At 40.2% G+C, this 14,612-nt stretch overlaps 1 protein-coding gene across 2 annotated transcripts in view; it reads left to right on the top strand.

Annotated features, from left to right (window-relative positions):
• The window catches only part of Prex2 (phosphatidylinositol-3,4,5-trisphosphate dependent Rac exchange factor 2), a 288,407-nt gene that overhangs the window by 173,226 nt on the left and 100,569 nt on the right, over nucleotides 1-14,612 (top strand). For both annotated transcript variants that reach the window (XM_055603275.1, XM_055603276.1), the window contains exons 26-31: nucleotides 5,446-5,625; nucleotides 7,691-7,785; nucleotides 8,434-8,516; nucleotides 9,132-9,222; nucleotides 9,564-9,692; nucleotides 13,838-13,879. In XM_055603275.1, coding sequence (XP_055459250.1) covers nucleotides 5,446-5,625; nucleotides 7,691-7,785; nucleotides 8,434-8,516; nucleotides 9,132-9,222; nucleotides 9,564-9,692; nucleotides 13,838-13,879 — 620 coding nt within the window. The remainder of the gene's footprint in view (nucleotides 1-5,445; nucleotides 5,626-7,690; nucleotides 7,786-8,433; nucleotides 8,517-9,131; nucleotides 9,223-9,563; nucleotides 9,693-13,837; nucleotides 13,880-14,612) is intronic.

Below are 14,612 nucleotides of genomic sequence, written 5' to 3'. Positions count from 1 at the left end.
AATAGGGAATTTGTCTCTTGTCCCTAGCATAGAGCAGCAAATGAGAGTATGGGCAGTGCGTGTTTTACAAACACCAGATACCCTATGACTGAGCAGTGAGCTACCACGGGCAGCGGAGTTAGTATTTGAGTACTTGTAGTTCTGGTGGTGGAATTATCATGGAAGCATTTTGCTGGTAAGTGTACAAACAGAAGCCTACCTTCCCAAAAATCATTCCAGTGCTCCTGTAGAGGGTACATTGAGATTTTATACTCACTAACATAGTTCATTATTACAGTTCTCTGTGGGAGCTGGGTGAGAGGGTGTCTTCAGATCACCTCTACTTTAAATGTTTCTAAGACTGAGTCCTAGTTTTCTTATATTTAAACCATTTTTGTCCCTTTACCTACCAGGGCCTTGACAACAAAGTGTTGTCCAATGTTTTAACTCATCAAATCAGAATACAAACATTACCTTTGTTTATTTAGTCTGTCTTTTTCTCCTCTTCCGGTACCTCATTAGCTCTGTTAGTTATGCCTCTGCCTGTCACTGTAGGCTGTGTGCGTCACCAGCGAGTCACCCACCTGAGCCTCTCTCTGATACATCATTCATTCAGCAGAAGTCAGAGAGATCAGATGTGATGAATTGGTCTGGTACCCTGCTAAAACCATAAACAGCATTGCACTGTAGTTAAATTACACTTGTCACTTGGTATCCAATGGAGATTGTACCCAAAGCCCTCAGCAGATACCTAAATCTCAACATGCTGTAACTGCCTACAAAATGGTATAGTATTTATATAAAACTCCCACTTATCTATCTATCTATCTATCTATCTATCTATCTATCTATCTATCTATCTATCTATCTATAGATTCCTTATAATGCTTACTACAATATAAATTCTAAGTAAGTAGTTGTCATGCCACAGTGTTTAGGGGATGATAACAGGGAAATGGTGCACATATGCGATGAAGGTAGGATGGTTTTTTAAGAACATGTTTAGTCTGTGGTTGTTGGTTGAGTCCATGGATATAGGGCACACAGCCCCAGGTAGCCAACTGTAGTGGCAAATACAGTTTTTCTAGGCTGCAAGCTTCTTCATGATCCATCCAAGGGCATCTCAGCAAATTTCAGCTTCACTACATTCTTCTATCCCCGAAAATGACAGCTATAGGTCCACACAAGGCGGCTCTGCTTGGTAGACTTTGCTTCTGAGGAGGTCTACGTGGTCATCCAATGACCTGGACCTTCAGGGACAAGCTAAGAAAGACCCATGGAAGAAAGTCGATGCTCCTCCTTTCTGTAAACAGTAGCCTTTCTTCTGATGTTCGGGCTCCACACAGCACCTGTGTATTGTTTCCCCCACCCTGTTCAAAGGAACACTAAAGCTCTCACAGATTTGAAGAAGCAAGGGCTTTCTTTTCTCGTCTTCATTTGTACCTTGAGCCACAGGTTTGCTGCTGTGCATTGTCCCCACTCAGGGGAGGAGGCAGGTACCCCTTTACCTAGAATGCAACTGATTGTCACACAAGGGAAAGGAACATGGTGGTCTTACACAGGCATATGGAATTCTGCTCTAAGTGACTCACACCATATTTCATCATCTTACGTTAGCTAAGGCAGTTAACATAGACATGTCTCCCCTTGGAGAGGTAGGATTGTGCCTCCCACTTGGATATGCACACTGGTGACCACTCACCCTCTCCAGTTTGTAAGATGCATGCAGGGATGACAAATTCTGCCTAATTTGCACAGTGTATGTATGTAACAAAGTATGTTTCTCAAGTACCCGACCCTGCTAAAGTAGAGTTAATACCTGCTTATAAGATGGACTTAAATGATTAAATTTAAGAATGATAAATTAGATTTAAGTGAATCAATACCTAGTCCATATTTACCATGTCTACTATAAGAACTCAAAAAATGCTAGACATGATGATGATGATCATGGTGATGATATTTTAGAACACAGGCAGATGTGTATGAGCCTTCACAGAAGTCTTTATTAATCAGTGTTTAATCTAGATGAGGCTGTTCTGGAGTAGGGTTCTGCCCAGATTTTAATTAATTGGACCTTTGGTGGATAGCTGCATGTTCTCAATGAGTAAAAACAAAGGAGACCATTAATTTTTGCCAGCACACACACAAAAATATATGCTTTATTGTTACTTCTTGAAATCTAGAAATGTTGTGCATGTATTTTTTTTTTGTATTATTCATTTTATTTGTAAGCTTAAACACTTACTCCCAGAGGGCCAGTGCAAGCACATTGCGGCTGTTTAAAATGTGAATGCAACTCTTATTACTGTGAGAAAACTGTTTATGCTCAGCCCCATGACTTCTAATTTAAAATACCCACAAGCACAGAGGGCTCCCTGCGAGATGAGAGCTCCTGCATGCCTTTCCTCCTTTCTATGCAGCGTTCATCTGTCTCTGCAGAAGGAGCTCGTGCAACTGCAGTTAGTCTAGTGTTTTCATCTTTTGTAGGGAGGAGTAAATAAACATACACTCTGTCTTACAAGACCTAGAAGTATCATATATATATATGTCTTTAAAATAATTCATTACTTTGGGTTACTGAAAATGTGCACAGAACTTTCTTCAGTTTTCACTGGTGTCCAACAACTGTATAATCCCACATATTATTCAAGTATCTTCCCACAGTGAGAAGTCCCCCAACTAAACTGTGTGAAATTGTAGCTCTCAGTTGACTCTAGCAGTACATGCACATGCTAGGTAAGAAAGTTCTGCACTGTCGAGCCAAGCCCAAGCCCAGCACTGTCCTCTCTTCCATTTATTTTCTCAAAATTTGTCACCATTTGATGCTCTGTAAAGCTTGCTGTTGGTTGTTTCCTCCCAGTGAACTTGACATTCCAACAAGGCATGGCCTTTTGTTGAGTATTACACTTTAAAGTACCAAGAGCAAAACATGGTTTTGATCAGTGAGATCCCTTACTGTGGATTTTCTCAATGTACAGCATTGGTCTGATGTCACATGTAAAACATGTATAAGAGGTATGGGCATTATTGTCCAGACATTCCAAAAGAAGAATGCTTGCACTGCCATGAACAGACGAATATACAGATGATGTGCAACTGGTTGGAATTGAGTACCATAGTTATTTTATAAATGTGACTGTGACTATTGGCTAGAGAAACCATCCATAGGCCATTATGGTATGGCTTAACTCATATTAGATGTTTATAACATGCTGTTTGAGATAATAAAACCCAATTTTACTTTTGCCCAATTTTGAATTAGATGGTTCTAATAGAAGCATCACACGATCAAACTTTCAGCCTTAGAATCCTAACTAGTCAGACTTCATCAAGTTTTGCAACAATTCTGGGTATTATACCCCTGAGCTAAATTGGAGACTTCTTTGTTGGGCATATCTGTGCATTTCGTCCTGGCTGGATTGCCAGCACAAGTCGCCCCTGCCTCCTCTTAGCCTTACTCTGAATATCCCCCTGTATGTCAGTATGTCCAGGGCTCCTGCTTGTCAGAACAGGGACAAGAGACTGATGGAGTGGAGTTTAATGGTAAAATAGCTAATGCTTCAGGCAGAGGGTAGGTTGGTTTTTAAGGTAGGAGGATGATCCAGGGAAGATACTAAAGCATGGTTAATGTTTGTACTTAGTAGCAACTTGTATAACTTTTCCTGGGAAGGTAGGAACCAGTGTCTGAACTCCTAATATGGTACCAGTGCCAGAACAAAGAACTGATTCTACTGAATCAGTTAAAGAATGGTTTCATTGGGGCTACTTATGGGGGTGTATGCATTGCTTAAGGAGCACGGTGACTGACTCATGGCTGCATTATTGAAAGGCTTGTCCTGCATGGGGTGATGACTCACAAAAGCTGCATTCTTCGAGCTCCCCAAACAGCTTGAAAACAGCTCCACTGAAAAGCCTCCTCTCTCCCCAGCCATCTGCTGGTTTTAGAGCCTTTGCTGAGGCCTTGCAAATTGTTAGCTTTCATGACCTTCCTGAACCTAGTAAATTTTCTTAACCTGCTGAGTCTTACCAGCCTTCCAGTCCCTCCAGAAGGGACTGTTTCAATGTTGAGGAAATGGCTACACTGTAGCACTGTACCATGCTAGTAATACTAATGGCCAAAAAAAAAAAAAAGTAACAAGTGTTCGCCACTAGAATGTTACTCCCATATTATTTCCAATGCAGCTGCAGGAACTAGTTACTCCTTTAAAAATTATTTATTTATTTATTCACTTTATATCCCTATCCTAGCCCCCTCCCTCCTCTCCTCCTAGTCCCACCCTCCCTCCTTCTTCCTCCTATCATCCCTCCCCTACTCTTCAGAAAAGGGGAGTCCCCCAACCCACCTGAGAACATCAAGTTGCGTCAGGACTGAGCATCCTCTTCCCCTGTGGCCTGGAGAGGCAGCCCTGCCAGGAGGAAGTGATTGAAAAGCAAGCAACAGTGTCCATGTCAGAGACAGCCCCCACCCCCGCTCTTCTTACTAGAGAATCCACATAGACTGAGCTGCCAATTGGCTACATCTATAGGGCCAGTCCATGTGTGGTCCTTGGTTGGTGCTTCAGTCTCCACAGGCCTCCCTGGGCCCTGGTTAGTTGGCCTTGTTGTTCTCTATGGAATTCCTATTCTCTCCCTTCTACTCTTCTCCCCGCCCCACCGGTTTCGCTGTGCTCCAACCAGTGTTTGGCTGTGAGTCTCAGCATCTGTATCTGCCTGCTGCTGGGTGGAGCCTCTCAGAGGACAGCTATGCTAGGCTCCCAACTGCAAGCATAGCAGAGCATCATTTATAGTATCAGGGGTTTGCACCCTCCTGTGGGGTGGGTCTCAGGTTGGCCAGACATTGGTTGGGCATTTTCTCAGTCTCTACTCTGTTTTTATCCCTGCACATCCTTTAAGCAGGGTAAATTTGGGGTCAAAGTTTTTGTGGCTGGGTTGGTGTTTTCCTCTCCCCACTAGGAGTCCTGTCTAGTTAGAGGGTGGTCTCTTCAGTCTTCATTACCCCTGCTACTAGGAGTGGCTGCCATATCCTCCCAAGAACCCTACCCTGTAGTAGGTCTCAGGTCATTGCAGAGATGCCCCAACCCATGGTTTCTCTTCTCTCGGTAGGCCCTCTGTCCTCCTGCGCCTGCTTTCCCCAGGTCTGATCTCCACCCCCATTTCTCTCTGTGCTTCCATCATCTAACTGCCAAAGAACCACCATCGGTTCTAGCAACAAAGCTCAGCTGGCTGGGCCAGGATTTGAACGCAGCCTTCTGAGCTGAGTGTGTGCTGCTGTGTTTCTTCTAAGCACTGAACAGTAAATCCAAACGTGCTTTTCATGCAGATAGTATTTATTTGACATGAAACACAGACACTTTCTGGAAATATTTGTAAGCTATCACATTTAACAAATAAAAGAGTTATCTGTTTTAGCTAGTTTCAAAACAAGCACTTATGTTCTAAAAAAAAAAAAATGTCACATTGCAGCCTTCTGTCATCAATAACATATTCTCCCAAACTGGAGCGCAAGACAGCAGAGTGTGTGACAGCAACAGACAGCGACAATGAGAAGGGAGAGAGAAATAGCAAACGTGTCTGTTTCAATGTAGCAGGAGATGAGCAAGAGGATTCGGGTCACGACACAGTCAGCAACAGAGACTCTTACAGGTAAGCCGCTTCTCGGTCCCATTTCATCAGCAAACTCAAGCGAGAGTTTATATTTTCCTCAAGAGTCTTGGGTTTCTGTAGTAGTTAGCCAGGACTGATAGAATAAAGTCCCACCCACTGGCTGGCTTGAACAAGAGGGTAAATCAGATAGCTCTGGAACCTGGAAGTCTGACCAAGATGCTGACTGTGTTGGTTCCTTCTGAGGACTGTGAAGACATCAGTCCTTCACATGTAAATTGTCACCTTCCCTCTGTGTCTCCTCATGTGACCTCCCATTATAGATCGCCTTCTTATAGGACAACAGCCATATTGGATCAAGAACCCATTCTGATGACCTTACCATGACGATTGCCTTAAATGTGGTCACATTTTGAGGTACCTAGTATTAGATTCCAACTTCAGCCTTTGAGGTTAACACAGTTCACCCAGCACCTCTTCCTGCTCAAGGCTCTCGTGATGAATCCCAGCACCAAAAGTGCTTTTCTCTCTCATGTGTGAGAAAGTGCCCTTCTCTCCATGCTTCTCACTGAGCGCTTTCACAACTAGCCACACACACTGTGTGCACAGTTTCAGCATCTCTGCTTTCATTTTTATCAGTCGAAGGAAAAATGTTCTCTCAAAACTTATGTAAATATTAATTATATCAAAACTATTCCCATCAGGTAACTAGCGGTCTTTTAAAGTATAGTTTTAGCAGAAGAATTTAAGATAATATGCGACAGCAACCAGGGGAGGCAGATTTCTGGTAGCAGCTCCATTCAATAACCGAGAAAGTAGAGGTCCATGGAGTTAGGATAGATAATTCGCCTTTGCAACCATGGTCTTGCTCCATAGTTTCTTGCATAACTAGTCTGCCATCCTAATTTTTATTTTTCCAAAGAGGATTTTTAACGACTACATCAAGGTTAATTATTCCTGGAGATTTAATAATGGATTAAACACCTTTGCTCTTTCATTCACTTCTAGCCTCTGATTGTATCAGAGTGCTCAATACTAGGAATCTGTGGTTTCTCTTCAGTGGGAAATTACATTTCTAAAAATATGTTCTACCTCACATCCTAGTTATCAGATAATTAAAATTATCCACTCAGTCTCTCTTTAGACTATGACAGAAATTTTAACTGTAAATTGAAAATCAAGTTCTTTTTCCTTACTCTAAGAGGTTAAAAAATAAAATAAAACAATATTTTTTACACTATTTCTACATTCTGAATTATTCTCATATTCAACTGCACTGAAAAGTTCTTTCTGTAGACAGTTTTCATTTTTTAGAGATTTTTATTTATTATGTATACACTGTTTTGCTTATTACATGTATACCTGCACTCCAGAAGAGGGCATCAGATCTCACCATAGATGGTTGTGAACCACCATGTGGTTGCTGGGAATTGAATTCAGGACCTTTGGTATAGAACAGCCAGTCCTCTTAAGCTCTGAGCTATCTCTCCAGCCCTGACAGTTTTCATTTTTAGTCCTTTCCGGTGCTGTGTTGTTCATGGAGAGAGATGAGGTTGCTGTGTGGGGAGCTCCAGGAGTCCCCAGTAAGTTATTATTTAAAGTACCAAAAAGGATTGAAAGAGAAGTCAAGAACCAGGCTTTGTCTCTGCCAGAAACTTGTCTAACCACCGTTATTAAGTAGATAGTGAAGAATCTTATGTCGGCTGACTACTGGTTTAATAACCAGACATTTTCAAAAATTCACTTAGGAATGAGTTATATGACAGGAAAATTTGGAATGTTTGGATTTAAAGGAGTGCTTTTAAAAACTGAGATAAGCTGAGTTGGGCAGGCTTCTCTTTCGCGCAGCGTTATATGGAATACGCTGGTAAATGTAGCTATGGCGGTTAGAAATAGCAAGAGGACATGGGCATGCTTTTTACTGTGATTTTAGTTAGCATACGAAGCAATGTTGCCTCCCCTTATGGCATTCTCTTCTACATCCCTGTTCTCTTTTCATCTTTGGCCTTCACAACTCTCTCTTGCCATCCCACTGGACTACAAACCCGGGCAAGCATAGTCTTAAAGCAACATGCGGCTCTTTTTTTTTTTTTTTTTTTTTTTGCAGCGACTGCAACAGCAACAGGAATTCCATTGCCTCCTTCACGAGTATCTGTAGCAGCCAGTGCAGTTCCTACTTCCACAGTGACGAGATGGACTCAGGTGCGTGCGGTAGACAGCTGGGCTCTTCGATTGTTCGTAGCCTCCCAGACGCCTGTAAGAGGGGGATTGAGTTCTTTGACTCACACGCATCTTCAGTGTTCTTAGTCACTCTCGGTGGCCACCCACATTGCACCATGACTGATAAAGCTAGCTCACAGATACCAGTTATAAGAAAGGTGCATTTCAAAGTGTTATTCTGCACAGGTTCTGCTCTCCCTGTTCATTGTGAAGGGTTCTAGGTACATTGGAAATAAGTTTTGGCAAAAGCATTGTACATGATGAATGGTTGGATGGAGGTGTGAAGGTGTTTCAGCCTGAAGATGGTTTTTAGAAGGTACAGACACTTGAGAGGACCTTATATTTAGTTAACAGGGAGAGTGTTGTTACACACACACACACACACACACACACACACACACACACACAGGGCTTTATGCTTTATTCTTCTTGCAAGGGGCATTGGTTTAGGTTATTTCAGGAGCATGAGCTGACTGACTTTTCTGTTCCATGAGACCTACTACAATTTCTTTTCTGATGTTGGATAAGAGCTCATTTTGAAGTGCTTGTATTTTATCACACATGAGAATATTTCAACAGGTTAAAAATGAGATGATGGTTTTAGCTTCTTTTTTTTTTTTTTTCATATAGGCGATGAGCTTCCTGTCAGTGTCCGAATATCTCGTGATAAACAGGATAAGATACACACTTGTCTGGAGCAGCTTTTCAGCCAGGTGTGATGGAGCAGTTTTGGGTCTTTTTTCCGAGTTAAAGGTCAGAGATCTTTGGGAAGAGCCTGGAAGGAGAATAGAAGTGTCTCTGTCTCTCAGCCTTCTTTGCTTTAAAAGAGGCATTCCTACAGCAGCTAACCAAAAGGATACTTGTGTATACCAAGTATTCTAGAAAACTATATGGCACACTGAAACGAACTACACATACAGGAGATGCCCTCGTGATGATTTGTGGGATAGCTGAATGTTTCCAGCACCTTGCTTAGTATCATTTCTAGTTTCGAAAGCTGCCCTATTTTCTGGACTTCCATGTTAAGACTTTGCTTTTGACAAATATTCTATAGTTAAAATTAAAATTTATAGTATTGAAAGTTTAGCACTTTGAAAGTATTTTTGTGTTTTTTTTTATCAATTGGAAATGTTTAAGAGAAAAGAGTAGATTATAATATGTTGCTTAAAGATTTTACTAGCATTGTGGGTTTTCAGAAGCATTTATTTAAGAAAGTTTATAAGATATGCTCATACATGTATATCATATATATATATTTATATACTCATATATGTATATACATTATGTATTATGGCTGCATGTAACACTCAGAAATCTACTTTTGATAGATGGATTCAATAACCAACCTCTTGAAAGGACAAGCTGTTGTAAGGGTGTTTGAACAAACCAAGTATTTCACACCAGGTCGAGGATTGCAAGGTATGTTTGAAATAAGATTAGATGTAAGCGCATCTAATAATAAGCACACTCTAATAGTCAACCTGGTTAAAAGGCAAAAATATTACATTAGATTAAAAAAATTGTTTCTGCTCCGTAATTCACTTCTGTTTGGATTGTTTTGGAAAATATTAAAAATTACCATACTATCTGTTATAATCTTTTTATGCTTCTTTGAATGTTTAAAAGAGTTAATACCTCTAGTGGCAAAACAAAAAGTGCATGAATTAAAGACACGAAAGACTTAAGTAGCTTCTGCTACTTTAGATAAAGTCTATCAGCTCGGTTGACACTTATGAGAGAGATTTTTCGTCTTTGATTAGAATTCCAACAGGAAATGGAGGCCAAGCTCAGCTGCCCCAGGAGGTTGAGGCTTCACCTCAAGCAGGATCCTTGGAACCTTCCCAGCGGCGTCCGGGCCCTTGCACAGAGCATCCGAAAATGTGTTGAAGGTCAGTAGGAAAAACGAAGAATATTGTCCGATGTCAGGAATAATCACTTAAAAAACCAGTAAAGCCCGAGTCTTGTAATGCCCCATGGGCTTCTGCAGAGATTCCCATCCTGAGGCAAATAAAAGTGGGTGAGGCAGGAGGAGCTGGAGAAAGAATGAGCCGCACGACACTGCAGAGTGTATCATGGAGAGCATTCTGCGTGAAGAGAACAGGCCTTGTACATGGGCAGATGAAACACCGGGCACTCGGGAATTTGGAATTTGAAATAATAAGAGAAAAATAATAAGGAACTAATCAAAAGTACCTGAAGCTTAATCTTCCTAGAAGGCCTAGAATGTCTACTCTATATCTGTGTAGGTTGCATCACCAGTTTTTAAAGTTTTGGTCTTGCCTGATGGCCACTGGCTGCCCTGCCATTATTTTCACGACCTTCTGAAGTTGTCACAGCCTCAAATTCTGGAGATGGTTTTGATTATCACGGCTTCAGGTGCTCTGCTGGCACCTCGTGGGTAGAGACCAGGGAAGCTTCGGAGCCTGCTACCATACACAAGGCCATCTGTCACAACAAGGGATCATCTACCCCCAAATAGTGACAGCGCTAAATTTGAGAAATGTGTACAGCAAACATTGTGCCACACTTACAGTTTTATTTCTTAGCCATTTGTTTGTCACTTAGCTATGAAAAACTTGTATTCAGCAAGACTCTAGCATACTTCTAATGAGCCCAGTTTTAGGGTAAATTAGGAAGAGCTTTCTATTTTGCAATCAGAAGACCAGCTTTTCCTGTCTGGTAGAGTCTGTGCACATAAGTCTCCTACATAGAAAGACACTCAAATACAGCAGGTTTGAACATTGAGTCGAGTAGAGAGGGCATTTGGAGGGATGTGGATAAAGCGGACCCCCAGGTAAATAACAGAGATTCTATTCAATCATAAAATGTTTTATTATTTGCAACTGGATTTCTTGGCTATATTTTAATTTTATGGCTTAATACTGTGGTGTTCTGGGACACTTATAATGTTCCAGTCGATGAAAATTCTGAATCAAAACTGCTGCAAGTAATGAATATTAAAAAATAAGTGGGTTTTAAAGACACTAGTGAATTGAAGCACATGCTTTATAGAGGGGAAAACATATTTTCTCAAACTAGTTAGTCCCCAGTTGCATAATGCTCCCAGAAGCTGTAAATTCATAGTTGATCTTGCCATCTTCTGAGGTTTTGATGATGATAAAAACAGATTTAATTGTATTTGTTTTTCAAGTAAGCACAGTATTGATTAGACATGAACATACTTCTGAAACTTTGTTTTGTAACTTTTTTAAAAGAATTTCATCTTTCACATGTACATTTCTAAGGTAGAGAAAAAGCTTAATAAAGAAAACACTTTTAAACCTTACATTATTATCTCAAGTTGAGTTTTTATACTCTGTTCCTCAAGGCACATTTTACAGGGATGAATTTATCAATTGTTTATTCATCTGATTGATTCATTCATTGATTGACTGATGTCCTGGATGCTGCTACCACCTTCGTCATGAGACCCTAGTAGCTGGTTTAGTCTGTCTGTCTGTCCTGAGACTCTTAGAGTGAGTGGTGTGGCAGGGGCCTTTTGCAAGCTTTACGTTCTGCTTGAAATCCAGTTACTCTGGGTAAAACTCAGATTGTCTCTGTGTTAAATGGGTCTTTAAAAAAACAATTAATTTTCATCCACTGCTTCAGCTGCCAGGCTGTCCCAGGGACAGGGTGAGCTGACATTATCTTTAAGTCAGTTGTGATGTGGAACATCCTTAGGTAACCTCTCCAGTCCTTTACTACTTTCTTCCACTTGGTTTAGTGTCATTTTCATCTGACTTTTCAAACTGTAGTGAATGATGTCAGAGATGTAGCTCCATGGATACTAATAGGTAAAAATTTAACCTATCGATACTTGGCTAGAAATTTGTGTTTTACATATGTCAACAGAGTGATTCCAGTTCTTATATGTCCAGGTCTCTGACTTAAAATTTAAACCATGTACGGTATCAAAGTACCATACTTCTATGTCCTTTATTTAAGAAGGATTGCTACAGTGACATTCCTTGCTTAGATGACTATTTACCCATCTATATATAGCCTACTGAACTGAATGGAAGAGAGAAGATAGTAGACAATAGCCAGCTCAATAGGGGACTGATTGATTAAGATGTCATACAAAAAAGGTAATTACCTGTCTCCTGCTTAATCTTTCAGCTAAGCAAAGTGTCATCTTGCCAGCTAACTTGAAGTATATTTACTTAAGATTATGCTCAATTTGTGTTACATGACCATTCCTAGGAAGATATAAAGAAATGCCCCGTTACCCCAGATAGGGGAATGGCAGACCAAAGCTTCCATCCAGGTCCAGCTTGGTGAGCCAGTGGGTTTACTGCGGCCACGTCCAGGAGCATGGGCTAACTCGCAGCTATGGGCAACTTGTTGGTTGGCCAACTCAGCCTGTGTGACAGACGGCTGCACCACTGTGAGCATTCCTGCACAACTTGCAGGCGGCCATGGCGCTGAAGAGCCCCTCTCCTCTGCAGCTGGGTACTGCCAGCACAACCAGTGGGAAGGCCTTTGGGAGTCTTCTAATGTTCCTGAGTTTTCTGAATCTGCTTGTGAGTTTCATGAGCACTCTCCCTCCAGGAGGGAGTGTTTCACGTGGTTGTAATGTAATGATTGTACGTATCAGCATTTTCTCCTCTTCTTTTTTTTGAAAATGGCATTCTTTGAAAGATCTATTTTTTCCCCCAGAAACCTACTTTTAATTTTTCTTTTCTTCTTCTTCTTTTAATTTTTTTTTGCCTATATTTGTCTCAGAATCTTAAGGCACATTTTTTTTTCATTTTCTATTTATCTTGCCTTCGTAATGCTGCTAATTATTCTTCTCTCCATGTCTTATGATTCATATACACTATTTCCAAATGTCTCATTAATGGTCATTCTTCTACCCTAGACTCTTGCAGTGATTTTCTCTTAGATGATTCTAAACTCCTCAGTCTAATGATATGTTATTTTTTACTTGAACTTCATAATTGTAGCTCCAGTTCTGGTGTCTAATGGCATGGTGACAATCTCTCCGTGCTAAATGATTGGATTATTTGTTATTCATGTTCTCATGTATTTCTTTTCTGGCACCATTCCCACGTATGCTCCCTCTCCCTGGTGGTCTACACCCAAGTTTCTATGAAGTATTTTCTTGTTGTAGAGTCTGTATCTTCTTCAGCCAGCTCTCAGTTAAAGGAGTAGCTTTTTTTTTTTGGTATATACAGCATTAAACAAACGTTCAAAGACCTTGAGTATATTTGCTGTTTATTTTTCCTATACAAGCCATTATATAGATAAAGTAGATATCATCTATGAATGAGCTGAGACTGACAGTAATTATTAGATTTTTAAAGCCATGAAGGTAGAGTATAGCAAACCGGTTTTCAGTTCAATGTGCTTTCTTGTCTCTGATATGCTTTTGTTTTGTCAGTCTTGTTTGTAAATGTTCCGTGTGCTTTGAAGTATTGTCTAAAATCCTGATCAGTTAACCTACCTGCTCTCTCTGACACTTAAGACAGGATGCTTTGTAACATTTTTTTCCATCCATAATCTTGGTTACATAGGAGGAACTCCATACTTTTTAAAATTTACCTAATACAAGTGCATAATTTACTATCGATTGCAGATGAACACAGTGATAATTAAGAAATTAATATGTACTTGGCAAATATTTGTGATTATTCCTGTGTGGGATGGAATAGCAGAGTGCATTATTGTATATACATGCACTTTTATTCTCTGAAATTTTTAGTCATAGTAGCAAGCATTATTTTCACGGCTTAACAATACAACTTAAATATGTTAGGGAAGAGAGCATACAGGCCGAAGTAGATAAGGATTACCTAGAATTTGGCAAGATTGAAACGATATTCTATTACTTGTGTAATTTGGAGCTGAAATATGTTTTGGCATTTTGAACAGTTGATTGCATTTATCTGTGTAGATGGGCAGCAGCAGAATGTCAAGTAAATAGCATTTTGCTTACCTAATATAATAAGACCATGATAAATTTTGCTACCATGTTGCAGTGTGTTGCAGGAACAGAGTGGACAGTTAACGCATGTCTGTTCTTTCTCTGCAGAGGTGAAGTGTCGGATCCTGCTGGCTCTCCTTGAATACTCAGGTAATGCATTGTCCTATTTTTACCATCAGAAGCATTGTGGCCCAGGATTATAACATTCTTAAAATAGGAAATCAATTCCTTCTGCCACTCTATGTGATAAATGGGCTTCTGATACCTGCCTTCCCCAAAGTGCTGAAAAGAATTTTTTTTTTAAAAAAAAATGTATTTAAGTGCTTTAATAAGAGCATAAAAGCACATGCTCGATTTTGATCATCAGTACATATAAAAATGCATATAAACGCATATTAAAACAATCTCATTAATAAGAGAAAGAGAAAGCTGGACATGAGAGCATAGGCAGGCAATCCCATCCCTCAGGAAGCCAATGAAGGAGTTGAAGGCCATTCTGGGTTATACAGCAATACCTTCCCTCAACAAAACAAGGAGAAAGGGTATAGGCTGTGGTAAAAGTGATTGTTATGAATATGGGATTCATCATGAAACCATCTAATTGTTGTTCATGGCCAAGGATTTATATGAACATTTCCACATCTTACATTAATGTTCTTATACCATGCGTTTAGTAGGAGCTCAGCATAATTAGCAGTGATACCAAAGGACAATTAAACATTTGATCTGAGTCTAAATTACAGGTGGTATGTCACTAGCTTCCTTAAGTAAAGCAGGTGCCATTTATTTTTATTGTCAAAAAATACCTAAAGTAGTAGCTGTCATAAATGTCCATCAAATTATGTGTTGCAAGAAATAATTGATAGTCTGAGAATGTAGCTCC

This window comes from Psammomys obesus, unplaced genomic scaffold, assembly GCF_907164565.1.
Source record: "Psammomys obesus unplaced genomic scaffold, mPsaObe1.curated_primary_1811, whole genome shotgun sequence".
NCBI lineage: Eukaryota > Metazoa > Chordata > Mammalia > Rodentia > Muridae > Psammomys > Psammomys obesus.
Note: the sequence above shows the minus strand (reverse complement) of the source record. Positions and strands in the feature narration are given on the sequence as shown.